The following is a 16,057-nucleotide window of genomic DNA, read 5'->3' as shown; positions in this document are numbered from 1 at the left end:
CCCCCTCCCCGCCCCGATTGGCCGCCCGGCCTCGCCCCGCCCCTTTTAAATACCTGTCGCTCTGCCACAGGCCGTCACGCTGCGAGGGCGGCGGCGGCGATTGGTCCCCTGGAGCCCCGCCCCTTCCCCGTAGCCCCGCCCCCTCGCATCGCCCCGCCCCGCGCGGAGGGCGGCAATGTCAAACGGCGGCGGCGGCGGCGGCGGCGGCGGCGGGAGGGGGCGGTGCGGGGCCGGGGGCTCCGCCCTTTCCCCCGCTCCCCGCCTCCATTTTCCCCGTCCCCTGCCCGTGCCCGCGAGCGGTCCTCCCCCTCCCCCTGCCCGTGCCCGCCCCTTCCCCTCCCTCCCTCCTCCCCCCCGCACACGCGCCGGGCGGGGAGGCTGCGAGGGAGCGGCGGGCGCAACATGGCGGAGCACTCGGCCGCCGACAGCGGCAGGCACAAGCCCGCCGCCAACTCCGTGCCGCCGCCGCTCAACAGCCGCGGCGCCGCGGCCGGCGGCGCCCCCCCCCCGGCGGCCGGTGGCGGAGGAGGAGGAGGGGGCGGCGGCGGGCTGTCGGGGGGCCTGTCGCAGCCGGCGGGCTGGCAGTCGCTGCTCTCCTTCACCGTCCTCTTCCTGGCCTGGCTGGCCGGCTTCAGCTCCCGGCTCTTCGCCGTCATCCGCTTCGAGAGCATCATCCACGAGTTCGACCCCTGGTGAGCGCCGGGCGGGACGGGGCGGGCGGGCGGGCGCCCCCTGCCCCCTCGGTCCCCCCCCGGTCCCCCCTATGCTCCTCGTCCCCTTCTCGTCCCTCCCCGGAGCCGCCCCCCGCCCGGGGATGGGGGCTGTGAGGGACCCGCCGCGGCCCGGGGGCGCCGCGAGGGGCCGGGGCCGTGAGGGGAGGCTCTGAGGGAGCCCCCCGGGGGTCGCGGCGGGGCGGGGGGGCGTTGGGTCGCCGCCAGCTGCCTTCCCCACGCCGCTCCTTTTTATTATTATTATTATTGTTATAATTTCTCGGTTTTACCCCAAAGCTCGCTCCCTCGCCGCCCCCCCACGGAGGAGCGCGGCTGCTCGTCCCCCGGCGGAGGGGGGGGCCGGAGCCTAAAAGCGAGCCCCGTGCCTCCAGCCTGGAGCCCCCGCGCTGATCGCACCGGGAAGGAGGGAGGTGCTTTGTCCGCAAGCGCCTCGCGAGTAATCCTGCGTGGAATTTATCGAAATCCACAACTCTGGCCGAAATTCCACGCTTTGCGCAAAGCACGCGCTCCGCTGCGATAGTTTCACAAGCACCACTTCCTCCTCTCGCCGCTTTCCTTCCCCTCTCCCGTGTAATCCATTCACGATCCGTGGCACGAAATAGGGGATGGAGAACAAGGAATCGCTTTGTTTTTAAACGTTGCGTGAAGCAATACACGCTTGGTGATGTGAAAGCAAAATATCTGCAAACCGTCACGTAATTGCCCATAATTTACGTGTTTTTCTGCAAACGTGAATGAAAGGAATGCAAACTTCGATTAATAAAGTTAACAACGGGGAGCACAGCTAAACGCGTCTGCAGTGAGGCTGTGAGCCTGGGGTTGCATCCTATGGAGTAGTTTTTAAGGCTCTTCTGATCTAAATTGAAGCAAAAAAATCTTCCCCTTCTGCTGTGGAGGAAACTTTTTTTTAAACGTGCAGATTACGTCTTTGTACAACTTTATCAGAGTTTTATAATCAAAGCTCATCGACAGACGAATGGAACTCTTACAGTGTTCGGTAGCTCTTGATATTAAGCATTGAAGGACACTGAAAACGTGCTGTGAGGGTTAAGTTCATAGTCCTGATCGCGGTTGTAAAGATAGCCTTCTGGTTTTAATAACGTCGAAGTTGATGCAGAGTCATCTTCCTCAGAGCGCACGCAGAAGGCGTTGCTGCCTGTGCTGCTGCGCGGAGCTCTGCTAATTAGAGAATAGATGAAGTTGACAAAAGTCATTGTTTTTAATGCAGGTCTGTGGGAAGCAGTTGAAATGTCAAGAACCATGCCAGTGTCATGTTGCTGCATGCCAGAAATGGTGGAGGCAAATGCACTTAAGTTAATTAGTAGGAAAGAGAACCTAAAATGGTAGAAACTAAGGAAAAAAAAAAAAGTGTTCTCTATTGCAGCAGCAGTATTGGTGGAAAGAGCGAAAAACGGTGTTGTTCCTAAATACTATCGAGTGGCTAGAAATGAACGTTTTTTCACTGTTATAAGGGTCTTGCAAATCTGAATCTGATGTGGGAAAGGAGCTTATGGAAAGAGATTAGAAGCAGTGCCCTATTTTATTTTTTAACTACTTCTTTAGCAGCTTGTGCAGGTAAACTGCTTTCTTTTTTCTTTAGGACAGTGGCCACAGTCTTTGCTGGTGAAACAATTCCACGTTTTTCTCTGTTACTTTAGCTTTTTCTGTGAAGCTTGTATAGGGCATAGGCCATCTATTATCTAGTATTTGTTTTGTGATGAGAGAAAGCTGAGGTATATTTGATAAAATGAGGAGCGTTAAACAAAACTGTTAATCTTTTGAATGGAAAAATACTGTGGCCTCTAAGGTGTCGAATGTTTTATCGTTTACTGAGGAATTTCTGATGTTTTCTGATTTCTTCGTTTTCTGATGTGGGCATAAGAAACATAGGACATCCGGGGTGGAAAGAGAGGGAGATTTGCTTTGGGTTATCAGCAGGTTAATTAAATCAATTACTGTGTTTTTTCTAGCATCCTGACTGAGTTGCATTTCTGATGGTAGGGTTAGGTTTTTATTGGAGAGGAATGGGGGGTTTTGTTTTGTAAAATTAGTTACTGAGAATTTCTCCAGTTGGCATTTCTTCCAGAAATGACCTAAATGCAGTCCAAACAGTCCGGTGCAGTAGAGAGAGGGCAGCTTTTGCTTTTGATCTCCATTACAATACAGTGCCTGTGTGAGGAAAAAAACAAGCTGGTATTTTGTTGTCACCATACTGCCTTATAAACTTGTCAGCATACTGCCTTATAAACTTGTGACCCGTGTGTCGTTACTAGGATTACTGCTTTCTTTCACGCTGAATACCTTTTTCATATAGTACGGCCGCTTTAGTTCCCACGTTTTGTTTACTTCCCACAGTTGGGGTAGTCCAGAGACTTTGAAAAACGTGCGGAAGTTTTGGTCCTCCTAGTTCAGGGGAGCTGATGTGTGGAGTCAGGCAGCACTGACTTTGAGCTGCGCTTGGCCGTTGACAAAGCATTTAGTATTTAACTTCGGGGTTTCGTTATCAGGCCAAGAACTTGAAACTTGGAAAGTTGTTCCATGGTACGCCGGGGTGGCCAGGCTTCATCCCTGAAGTTTGGTTCACCTGGTGGCTGATGCAGCAGCTGGGTGAACCAAGAGCTGGATTTCTGTGCTACGTACCTGCAAGTGCAGAGTGAAAGAAGTTCAAGTGGAAGTACAGCAGTGCGCTTAACTCAGTTGTCCCGCTGCGCTTTTCCTTCTTTTGGATGCTCCTGAAATGGCAGCATGGCTGCCCAACAAACGCACCCAAAATTACGGAGTAGCTGAGAAGGGACTACTGTGCTTCTTGCGTGCTGGTTTGTGTCTAAAGCACAGCTCCAGCGTGCTGCTATGCTGTCTGTGTGGCCGCTCGTATCATGCCTACACATAACAATCTGTGCAACATGTGTCGGTGTACAGGTGAGGTAGGTAGATCCGCCAAGGCAGTCACCTCCCGTCACACGCTGCCATCGCCGCTGACTAAGGCGGCACCAACCTTTGGTGCAGCACCAGTCTTCAGTGAGCGCTACCAGAATAGTGGCGTTCATTCTGTTTGCGTGCACAGTGCTTACCGTTGTCACGTGTTAAGAAGTGCATCTGAATCGTTTATCATATCCCATGACATCAAGTCAAACTTTTGTCTTTCCCTGAGAATTTTAACAGCTTACTAAACAGCACATCTTGAAAACTGCAGGTACCTTAGGAGTGAAAGAGCTGGCTTCTGCTGGAATGCAGAAACTCTTGTGCCTGCACGTGAGACCCCATCCGTACCTGTTTGCCCGTGCGGTACGCAGCACCAGCCTGATGGTGGCAGCTAGGTTTGCTTGCCCGCTGCTCACAGCAGTGTCGTGGCCCACGGTCCTGCCGTTTCTGGTGCCAGACAGCATCACAGCGATCTCGTGCGTGTCTTTGCCTCTTCCAGCCTGGCACCATCGATCCATTCAGGCTGCCTGCTTTTTAGCTGTCATCAGGATGGCCGTTGTTCGTCATACCTCACTGAGGTAACGTTGTTGTGCTAGTGGGAAGTGTGGTGTGGAGATAAGATAGCAGTCTACTTTCTTGTCACTGATACCGTCATCTGCCGTTAGTGGACTCTGGTGGCTGGCGATGAACGGGCAGACATAAAGGTAAGGCCAGTGTGATCGCTCGCATTTCAGAAATGGGCAGGTTGAGGGAGATGAGGATTTTTACCTTGAGCACAGCCAGAAAGGTTTTGCTTGGCTCAAGTCCTGTTTGCTAGATGGATTCTTGGGCTGTTAGGAACTTTTTTTTTTTATTAATGGAAACTTAAATTAACACCTTTAAAGAAGATATGAAAGCTTCATTAAAATCCAGAGTGTGACTCAAGCAAACGTGAGAAGTGTTTGGAATTGATCGAACACTGGAGGTTGTGCAAATGTATTGATTTCATTGGGAGAGAGTAAGGCTGTAGGTTTGTGTTGTAGTTAGTGGATCTGATGGTTGTCTTTTGGAGTAGGAGTTTTCCTGTCACCCACTGTGCAGTCCTGCTTTTTCCTTTGTGCTTGCTCTAAAGCACTCAGTGAGTTGATTCAATGAGGTACATTGTCAAAATACTGTAACATTTCAGTTCTCTGAACCTGCCCACGATCAATTTTGATATTGCACTTCAGTTTCTTATTTCTGAAGAAGAATATGAATGTTAAAGTAAATAGCAACTGATTTTATAGGACAAAATCAGAATGAGTGATAGGCCAGAGATGTTTTTACATGTATGCACAGCACATTAAGAGTGGAGCAACTGGAGTGATGAAGGGTAACTAGCAGCAAATGAAAGTACCTTAAGCTAATGTGTTCGTAAAGGGAAAGAAATCAAGTCAGGAGGATGATACGGTGTTTGTAAGTGGTTGATAATCTCAATTAACAGCGCTCAATCTGTAGGCTATAGGTGCACGTGGCCCACCCAGATAGTTCATCTGGCCACCGCTTACCTGCTAGTGACTCTTCTTGCTGGGCAGAGAGCAGATTGCACGGTAAATGTCTTGTTCCTGAGTGGTGGCAGTCACTGCCACCTCCAGCTGCTGTCTGCCTGGAGGCTCTCGGCCCCTCGCATACTCTTGTTGAAGGTGAGCGCGTGAATGCGGATCTGTTTAGGAAACATTTCCCTCCCACTTCCCAACCACCTCCTTTTGTTGATGATCTTTGACAACTCCCAGACCTTGGGAAAACATTCATTTCCAATCCGGTTTGAATGTAATCACTTTGGATTGATTTTGAGATGCTGGCAAATGTCAAGAGATTCACGCTGAAAACATACTATAGCTTCTTCGTTCACAAGCTTTTTGATTCTGTGAAATGAGAAATACTCTATTTATTTCCACTTCATAGGAATATATTGGAAAATTCCCTCGGCATGGGCACGTCTTTGACTTTTGGTGCTTTCTAGATTGTAAGATTCCAAGTCCTGTATGTCGAGGGACGTGAGCATCCTTTCCATGCTTTGGTACTTGGAGAGTGCGGTTTTGAAGCTGAGTGAGCTTTTCTGGAAAGCTGATATGGTGTGAAGTCGAGAAGAAGTGAAATTGATTGCACTAGACTCTTTTGCTGCTTGGAAATTGCAGAAAGTGGTAAATATTAGAAATTTAATGGACGGAGGGCAGTCTGGCAAAAGAACATTGGGCAAAGTTGCAGGTGTAGCAGAGACACCGTGAGAATGGAGACCTCGAATTTGATCAGGGTAGACCAAAGCAGTCAAAAAGCAGTTCCCCTTGTAGCCTCAACAAGTCTCTATCAATCATGTGAGAATCAAAACTGTTCCATCTCTACTGTTGTTTTCTACCCCCTTTACTGTTAATAGGTGCTGTTTCTTTCCTCACTAGCCCAACCTTCAGTTGGGGTGAAAGCCTCCTGTGGGTGCAGTGATGGGAAAGAGGGGCAGTGGTCATAAAACCTGTGTGGGATGTGGGTGTGCACGGGGACTGTCCTTACAGCCACCTCCTGGAAAACACAGCAGGGGAAATGGTGCTTGCAAAATGCTGACCCTTTTATTGATTTGTGGAGAGAGGAACAAAACTGGAAAAGGAAAATGTATCGGAATGGTTTCTGTAGGCTGGGGTGAACTGAACTGACAGGTTTAGCTTCTAATGCCGTGATTTTTTTAAACAGTCTTCGACAAATACTGTAGCTAGTCAGGTGTTACTGAGGGAATGCTACAACGAAAATCCTTGAATGGGCTTTTCTTGGCAGATACCCCATTATGCGAGCAGCTTAATATGTGCTGTTTTTTAAACAGAAATGGGATTCCATTACATAGGGTCAGGGTGGTTTATAAAGGTTACCTTTTGTTTCCTATCATAATTCTCCCTAATAGTCTCTGATTATGGCAACCTGTAATCCCAATTCTCATGTTTTAAATCTGTCTCGTGTTGGATTTGGGGTGGGAAGGGGGGGGGGGGGTTTAGACAGTAAAGCTTGCAGGAAAATTGAAAATCCAATAGGTACTAATAGCTTAAAAATGGGCTGGAGGTAGTCTGGATTTAGGGGGATGTCTTTGCTGTTCCATAGGGCTCTCTCCTGATTAAGTCTGATTCTTTCCCATTTACTGTCTGTCTGTGCTGCGGAAAGTTTCCTCCTTAGTTTTTGAAAATTCTGTTCATGCAAGCCCTTTGAGGTACATTTGTAGTGACATTTGGAGCCAGTCCCGAGGGCTTCTTTCTACTTAGCGGAGTTGATAAAGCTGCTGCTTGTGGAGCCTGTGGAGCACTCTGGAGCAGGGCATGTGCAGATTTTTTATTACTGTAAACTCCTTTAGCAAAACTTGTTCCAGCCATTGGACTTATCGCTTGCTCAGGGAACAAAGTGAACTTAGGACAAGTAAGCAGCGGGACTGTTGCTGTAGTCTTCCCGTGCTTTATGTCTGCAGTAAATTTTGTAGTACGTCCAACAGATAGACTTTGTTTCTGGCCCTATAGCTGAGCAGAGCTTCTGATCTTCACCTGAGCTGTTGGTGGCAATCCAGCTGGGGTATTCTTAATGTCAGCAGCTGGTAGGTCTGGGCTTGAGAGGTACTATGAAATGGACCCTAGGGTTATACCACACCTTACAGAAGCTGAAGCAGCCCGAGGAATGAATTTAAGGTCATGGACACAGAAGCCGATCTATTTTGTTTGTATTTCTTAACTTGCTGCTGCTTTCCCTGAGTGAAAGCTCCTTTGGCATATGGAGAATTAAGCGCGTCCTACACTTCCAAGTTCTTGCTATTAAGTGAGGCAATATCGCTGTGCTTTAGAAAGAGAAATGGGCTATTTTAAACAAGGAATAACTGGGTGCTTGTGCATGAGAGCTTCTAAGAACAGGAAATGGCATTTAAAATATCTGTACGCTATGGGAGACTCGAGTCCAGTGTCATGTGTTAAAGAGCCCATCTGATATAAATTACTGGGATATGTGGACTGTAATGAGAATTATTTCTGGGTGTTACAACACTCATCGTACTGTTTTCTACAGCAGTTTATTTGCATGGCTTAAATTAGTTTGTTAGTTAAAGGGCACGTCAGAGTTGTGTTGAGCCGATAATCCGTGAAGATAGAATTGCAATACACCTTTGCAAAAGTTTCCTCGCTTAAAACAAACAAAAACCTTGAGAAACAACATTGCAGTTGAGGATGCAAGTTTGTTTGTAGATTTTTTTTTGTGGTGTTCTTAATGGAATTGCTGTTTTATATAGTATTATTTACACATTTTTTGAAAGGATGGCACACTGTATGCCTCTCTTATTCATGGGCATCGCCTATCCTGTTTGAATGGGAAATGGATTTCGGAGAAAGGAAAAACATGTCCTTACGTCATTTTTAACTGTTCTAGCGCACACATCTGGGCAGCCTACATTTTGTGAGTTCTTTGCTTTATTTTTTTCAGTCTGCTTATTTCTGTTTGTCTGTACATTGTAGCCTACTTCTGGTTTAGCTTTGAAGAGTGTGTTGGGTTTTTTGTGTTGGTTGGTTGGTTGTTTTTTAGTCCCGTCTTCCCAGTAGAGAGGGGTGTTTGAAGGAAATCTAGGGTGTGCAAAGCACCTGTTTGATGATACAGGTGATCAGGAAGACCACATTTTTGGCAAGAATACTTGCCTGCGAAAAAGCAGAATGCATTTTCTTGACGCAGCAGCAAAACAGAACAAAACAAGCCTACTTGTCCTAAATACCTTTCTTTATGTCTTCTGCTCCAGCTCTTATTTTAGTCTGTATCTTGAACGTGCTTCCTTCCTACTCTAAATTTATCCCAAGCAACATTAGGAAGTTCAGTTGAATAACTTAGAATTTGTAAATATTGTTTCAGATGTGTATCTTGGAAAAGACAGTTTCTTCTTCACGGTTGAAATACTTAGAGTTTATCATTTGGCTATTAAAGGCCTTTAAAATGCCTGTAATTCTTTCTTTGGCACTAGATAAAATGCCTTAAAGTTGCAATTTAGAAAGTCAGCAAAACACAATTGGAGCTTTGGCATTATATTGATGTTAATAGTGGAAGCAAATGGGCATCTCTTTGGCTTGCTTTACCGAAGAACAAGAATCATTAAAGCCAATGCAGCGTTCGAGTTTCCCAAGAAGTTGTGTAATGCTACTGAGCTGTGACTGGTTTATCTGATCCTGGTGACTACAATGATTTCTCCGACGTCAAACGTCTGAAGTAATATTTGAAAAGCTGTTTTATATCTCTCTCAATTTATTTTACTCTGTAACAATGTTAATATTTCATTTGCCATTTAGAAAATGGATTTTGACACTGAAGAGACTAAATTAAGACTGTTGCAAATATTTAATTTGTGATATCTCAGGTCAGTGTCATTTTACTGTTGGTAATGACAAATGTAAATTTTTCTCTGCTGTGTTCAGGAGCCATGGAACTGGCATTGCTTTAATTTTGTAATGGACTACTTCTTTACCAATGCTCTCCCATCCTCCCAAAGTAAAGCCTGATTTTTGCTTGGAAAAGCTTTGGTGATGTGTTTTGTTTCAAGTTACCTCATGCTTGTAACCCTTGCATCACTGAATTGTGTTTTCTAGCTTTTGCCTTGCTCTAGTAAGTCAATTTCAGGGTTCATTTTCCTTATGTTTCTGTCATGCTGTAGTAACTTCAGCACAGTCTCACCTATGCGCATCATGTTTTTACGTTGTGGTAGTGTGCTCCTTACAGTGCACTCTGCTGTCTTCTTTCAGGGTTATCTGCAGGAACAGAAAGACACAGAACAGCCTTAAATGTTAGTTGAGTGAAGCTTTTACCCAGGGTGTCAAGCAGTGTTGTCCTCTATCTCGGTATCTGTGCTGGAGTACCTGTGGATATATCATTTGTGTCCTGGGAAGCCTGTGCACGGTGATTCCAAAGATTCCTGCAAGAACTTCCAGGGAGCTTCCAGGAAGGCAGTGCAAGAACTTCCAGGAAGAACTTCCAGGAAGGCAGTGCAGCATCTTCTGGGTAAAGCCTGACTCTGGATACCTACAGTATGGCAAGGTGCTGCTAGGCGTGTCTTTACTGGAATAAATTGGCCCTATTTGCATCTAATCAAGTGGGGTTCCCAAGGTTTCCATCATCTGTTGGACATTTCCTGGAAAAGTTCTCTAACGTGTTATTGAATTGAAGCGCTCCCTGAAGTCCGACAAGTGCAGGTGTCAGGGTATGTGGCTGGATGCAAAAAAGGGGAGCTCCCTTTTTCCAGTGGCAGTAAGCTGCTTGCTGGCTTATTTTGTACCTTGATTTGGTCTCAAGTATCCATGAGTATCCCCCAACATGCTGTTCTAGTTGTTCAGGGGGTGAACATTTCAATGGTTTCAGCTAAAGCTCTTCGACTGTGCTGTAGCTGTTTAAATGTTCTTTCAGAAATATGATTATCACTACTTAAATGGTTATATGACATGTTGGACATCTGGGTCTAAATCCATTTTCTGAATCAGAAAGGCTAACTCTAGTCTTCTAATTTGAAGGTGCATTTGTGGAGAGAGAGTTGAGAGGGCATCATGCCTGGTGGGGACTGAAGCGTGGAAGGTCCTGAACAAGCCAGCTTAATTCATCTCTGGAGAGTGAAGAGAGAAGATTTAGGAATATGTGACCTCAGAACTATCCCTTGAGAACTTCTGCTAGCTCCTTTCCAACAACTCTCACGTATTCCCTGCCATACACCTCTTTTCTTCCCTGCCTGAACTTCAACTGATCCTCTTGCTTTAACATCCCCCTTACTCAGTTCCTCTTCATGTGCAGCCAGGTGTTTGTTTTACCTTACCCCATTTTATGTGGCACTGGGGGAGAAGGGAGAAGCATTGCACCTGAAGTTGGGACTTGCCATTTAATAAAATTGCATTCGAAATTAAACTCATACCTTTTACTGTTCATTAATGTAAGCCAGAAGGGATCTAACTACCAAATAGCATACTGATGTAGCCAGCTGGTCAAGGAGGTGATGTGTTTTGGAAAGGATGTGCTCATGGACACAGAATGGTGGGTGTAGTCTGTGACTATTTCTGTAACAGCATTTGTGACGGAGAGGCATCACAGCTTCAAAGAATATCTGTGTAATAGTGAGCTTATCTCATTTAAAACTATTGCTCCACCTCCAATTTTGGTTTTAAAAAGCAGCATTTAGGTTACTTTTAAATATGAATTGGATTTTACTAGATATCTAAAATGACAGAGGAGCACAGTGAAATAAGTTGATAGCTATAATATAATAAGGCTAAGCAATACTAGAAATCCATCATGTAATGAGAAAGCAAACATGTAACTTTAATTTCACATTGTACGTGGCAGGAATGTAATATTACTTCTAAATACTCCGAACTGCTGAGCACTGTAGTCGCTGCAGTGCACTTATCTGTAGTGTTTCTGTGAGGATACCTAATAAAAAGCAAATCACGTTTTGTTATACTTTTGTGATTCTTGTGCATAGTTTTAGAGAAACAGTGGTAACCATTAGGTGCAATTCCTAACATGTTGAATTAAATCCAGTGAAACCTTGCATTTTTGCTTTGATTTAGCCTTGTATGAAAGATAAAAAAAAAAAATAAACGTAAGGGAGAACATCTTTAAATTCTGCTTGCCGTACTTATTTCTGACAATAAATCAGACACTGAAAGTGGATCAAGAATGCAAAATACAGTTTGAAAGGTAAATTCCTGTCTGTGTGTTGCAGGGAAGGATGAAGACCATTTTCCATTGTTTTCCTGGCGTTTGCTTATCGTATTGGTGACCTGCTATCCCCACACTGATTTCCTTCAGTGTGAGAATAGGTAGTCAGTCACTTCACAAACAGCTGGAACTGCTTCTGCCCCCAGCTAGAGGCTGCTGTTCCTTCCGTTGGCCTGTATTAATAGACTGAGTGCTCCTAATCTGCTTCAGAGAAAAATCAGGTGAAAATTTAAATAATCTTCAGAGTGGTATGATTTTTAGCTGTGATTCAAGCTAGTTACCTGATTTGGGCACTAAAGCAGATTAGGAGCACTTCTGCACTCCTTGTAACTAGCAAAGCTCAGTTGAAGGATGACTGCCACAGTTGAACGTGTGTTTGTGTGTGTGTGTATAATCCAGTACAAGGCATCCTAGAGTTGTGTGTCATCATCTTTTTTTTCCTTCCTTGCTCATTTGCAGTTTGGGTTATTCATGCCTTTTCCTTTTCAGCTTTGTTCTTTTAGGGCACAATTAAATTTATCTCTAGATTTCTCCAGTTCCTGGGTTTGTCCTGCAGACAGCTCTATCTCTGTTACAGAAAATGCAGTATTTATATGTACTAGCGTCAGGTCACTGAAGTGTTAAGCAGCATTTGAGCAGACATACATAGAGTTAAATAAAATTAGGTCTCTTACACAGACCTCAGTCACTGGACAGAAATTGTTCGAGTCAGGTGGACCGTCTGGTTCTGCTCTGATGACGTTTTGTATTATCCACTCTGAAACATTAATTTTTATTATTGCAGCATCCATTGTAGTAAAAAGTCAGTGAGTCGATATCGCAACAGATGGAGCTGAGCAGGTGCACTCTGAAAGGTCCAGCTTCTTGAACTAAGCAGAATCTACAACCAAAAAAGACAACTGAAAGAAGCAAAGTCAGGGAGTTCAGATAACTGAGAGCTGGCTGTAGAAGGAAGAATAGCAAGTGTATTAGAGATGTACTAAAGAGCAAATATTTAAGGAATAGAATATTGGATGAAACACTACCTTATGTTAGCTTGCAAAACTGAGCTAAACTGCTGACATGCAATCACAACACTTTAGATTATTTCGTTTTGTGAGCTGACAAAAAAAAAGTGTACTGGCATAAGCCGTACCAAGTGGTTTGATATCTAAAGCCTGATTCCAGCTGGACCTGCTCTTTGTACTGCTGCAAGGCAGTTCAAGTAACCTTGGAGGCACAGCCTTTCTGAGAGTCCCATTTACTTCATGTATTCTGCAGCGTAGGAAGGGTCTGCCAGGTCACCTTGGGTCCAGACTGGCCGTCGCTACTTTTCACTTTCTATTTTCACTAACTTCACTTAATGGGAAGTGATTATGAAATCGGTCCACCACATTTCGGTGCAGCTAGTACCTCCGTAGTTGCTGCTGCATTGTTGTGTCTAGATGACTTTACTACATCTTTAATAAAGATGAGGACTGTAATGGATGCTTCAAAACAGTTAAAATATACTTAAAGTACCCACGGTGAATAAGACATATCCTTTATTTTACTCTACGTTTCAAAGTCTTACAGAAATTAGTATTCTTTTCTGAGTAGGTATCAGATCTCGCTACAGGATAGCAGTTTTAGCTCAGCTCAAAAAGAGTCCACTCTAGCTGTTTAGGTGTGAAAGCACCTGTTTGTTCTGGAGTTGAAAACCATGGAGTGTGGTCTGGGAGCCATTCTCTGCTCCCAGTCACTTCCTTGGAAGCACTCCTGTTCATCCCAGTGATTTCTAGTGTCATATACCTCAAGGAAAAAATACTTCTCAAAATGTTATTATTCAGCTAATTCCTTTTTGAATTCCTTTTTACCACCCAGCTCCTCATGTACTAGCCTTTAATATGGAAGCTCGTGAAGTCAAGCAGCCTTCATCACATTAACAGCAAATACAGCATGAGTCTGCTTCATCTACAAGAAACATGTTCTTGAATTTGATGCAAGGCCTTCAGAATTGCTTGATGCAAGGCTAATGAAACACAGAGCAACCTGATACCACTCAGAAAAAAACAGACATAACACCGGTGCCTTTCTAGCTTGTGTTAACTAGTATTGTACTGAGCGGAGAAGTAATGCCTCCTAAGAAGCTGATGCTATCTAAAGATACGGAACCAGCATCTCCATCAGTATTGATGCCAGACATAGTGTAGTATCTGCAGTGAAGTACTTGTCTAGTAGAGAAGAAAATGAGCATTCAAATTTGTCCTGCAATAATTCTGAATGATTCTGCTTAAATCATCATTGAAACCTTTTGGGAATTTTGACTGTTGAAATAAAAATGGAGTCATCACTTTCTTGTTAGTTCTAAAATGTTGTGAAAGGCAGACTTCACTAGCAAAGTATGACTTTTACTATTGATAAAACTAACTCTTTGCTTCATAATTTGCCTTGAGACATGGAATAGTTCAAAAACAAGACAGAAAAAAGGTCATGAAAAAGCTTTTTAGGCATCAGAGGAAGTGTCTGAAACTGTAGGCAGATATACGCCCACTACAGCGATGATGGGAAGCATACCGTGGCTTCAGATGTACTAGATTGTGTGAAAAGTGTAAGGAGTGGTCATGGAATGCTTTAGAAAGCTTGCAGCTATTTAGCAAAAATATTGAAGATGCCCTGGGCTCTCTAAAGAAGTTAGAGTGTATGCTCGCTGTAGCATTTCATATCATTAAGCTACTGGCAGCATGCAATTCCTGATGTTAGCGTCTGCTAAGCGTGACATGTTATTGCAGGCAGTCAAAATACCATGCCAAGAAGTGGCAGCAGGAATGCTGTAATCTTTCTTAAACACATTAGGGACATTCTGATATTCCTAATGGCTATTTTTAATGGTTATTCTGTACACATTCTGGTATTCTTCAGGGTTTACGTTGAGCATGGTTGAATGTTGCACCTGAAAAATATTAGCTACCCTTTTGGTTGTGCCATCCAGCTTTGTTTCTTCCTAGGCTGTTCACTGTTCCTCCCCATCAGAAATGATTCTAATGGTGTTACAAACAGGGAGAGTTCAGTTGCTCAGCTCAATTCCAGGAACAGGAAAAAAAATACATCTTCCTCCAACTCAGAATTTCCATCTTTTCTGAAGTTAGGTGGTCACACCACTGCAGAACCTGTCTTCATCTTGCCATTTTATTACATCAGTATATCAAACGTGAGACTTGTGGGAGACAGTTTGCAGGATGTGTATTTCTATTTTCAGATGGCCCTGCTTGCAACAAAAGCTATAAGGATAAGTTGGGTCTCTAAATGTAGGACACTCGAGAGCTTTCACCAAATACTTCATATTAGTTGGGGCTCATCTCAGAATACAAAGAGAAATTACATATCCCTATCTTTACAGATAAAACGACTAAAACATCCCAAAAAGTCATCTTTAACCCCCCTAACACGGATAGAATTAGAACAACTTTAAACTCCAGTCAAAGCTGTTATTTTTACTTTCTGGCAGACTTGACTTAATAATTAGCATTTTCAATCAACTTCAGTAAGAACTGTGTGAGCATGTACCATGTCTCCAGTGACAGACTGGCTAGAGTTAATTTGTTCATGACTTCTGGGTGTTTGTTTTCCAGCGAGGTGCAGAAACTCCAGCTGAGTGTGCAAAGTGATAACAAAGCTCTGGTAGGAGTGCAAAAAGAAATACCAGAAAAAAAGATTTGTAATCACATAAATACTTGATTATATATAAATGTTCTAACTGGGGGCAATTCATGTAGCGTATCTTATGTTTGTATTAGATTTAAGACCTAATAAAACCATTCAGCTGACATCAGCTCTCAGTTGCAAAGAAAGGAACATGAGTTTCTTCTGAAATAAAACTGCCTGGTTGCTCTTCCATTTTGCAGAATTTTGTCAGCCTCGGCACAGGTGAACTGGAGACCAGCCACCATCTCAATGGCGGCATCTCAATTATCACAATGATTCTTGCACATGTACGTCTCGGTTCCTCCATTCTCAATGTGATGTCTGCAACACCTTGGTTTTGGCAGTAGGAAAGGCTCCTCATCTATCATTAGAGTGTTGGCCTATAGGTATTGCTCATGCAAAATTCTGACCTGGAAACTGGCTTAAAAGGGCGTATATGCTCTTTTAGGGTTATGAACTGAACACAAATAAGAGTTTTTATGATGAGAAATAACACTGCTGTAGTGAATTGAATTCATTATGTGATCCGTAGGATACTGTGCTTCCATTTAAAAAAAATATGCAGAACTCGTGATAATTTCCAGTTTGTAGCTAAAGACTTCCCAGTAAGAATTCCATCATGATGTGCTCCTAGTATAATATGGAGGCAAGCAGGTGTTTTAAAACTCGATATAAAACACAGTGTGTATGTTTCTTCATTTCAGTGGAAGTTACTGAACTTTCTCATTAGATTTTCCATAAAAATATTGCACTGAATAAATTCTTCCTTTGGATGCAAAGAATATGTCAGATTTGGAGTCAATCTGCGACAATCTTTTCCAAGAATCTAGACTAGCTGTCTCTAATTAGATGCTGTATTGCAGAATTGATTCTACATTTGCATTAAAATCTGACTCCTAGGATTGTTCAGATAGCTTGTAATGTTCACAGTTGGTTTGTATCATGTCATCTTTCTGAATTTGCAGATGTGAAAATTTTGTGCATCTGCAGATGAGGACTTCAGTGCACAGAAGCCTTTATAAACGCAGGCT

The 16,057-nt window shown here is 44.0% G+C and overlaps 1 protein-coding gene across 1 annotated transcript in view; it reads left to right on the top strand.

The window, feature by feature from the left end:
* Positions 1-307: 307 nt before the first annotated feature.
* The window catches only part of STT3B (STT3 oligosaccharyltransferase complex catalytic subunit B), a 49,424-nt gene continuing 33,674 nt past the window's right edge, over positions 308-16,057 (top strand). Inside the window, exon 1 of the mRNA XM_083827293.1 lies at positions 308-692. Within this exon, the coding sequence (XP_083683419.1) occupies positions 403-692 (290 nt within the window). The 5' untranslated portion in view covers positions 308-402. The remainder of the gene's footprint in view (positions 693-16,057) is intronic.

Source organism: Anser anser (genome assembly GCF_964211835.1).
Source record: "Anser anser genome assembly, chromosome: 2".
NCBI classification, from domain to species: Eukaryota; Metazoa; Chordata; class Aves; order Anseriformes; family Anatidae; genus Anser; species Anser anser.
The sequence above is the reverse complement of the archived record's forward strand: the minus strand, read 5'-3'. Positions and strand labels throughout refer to the sequence as shown.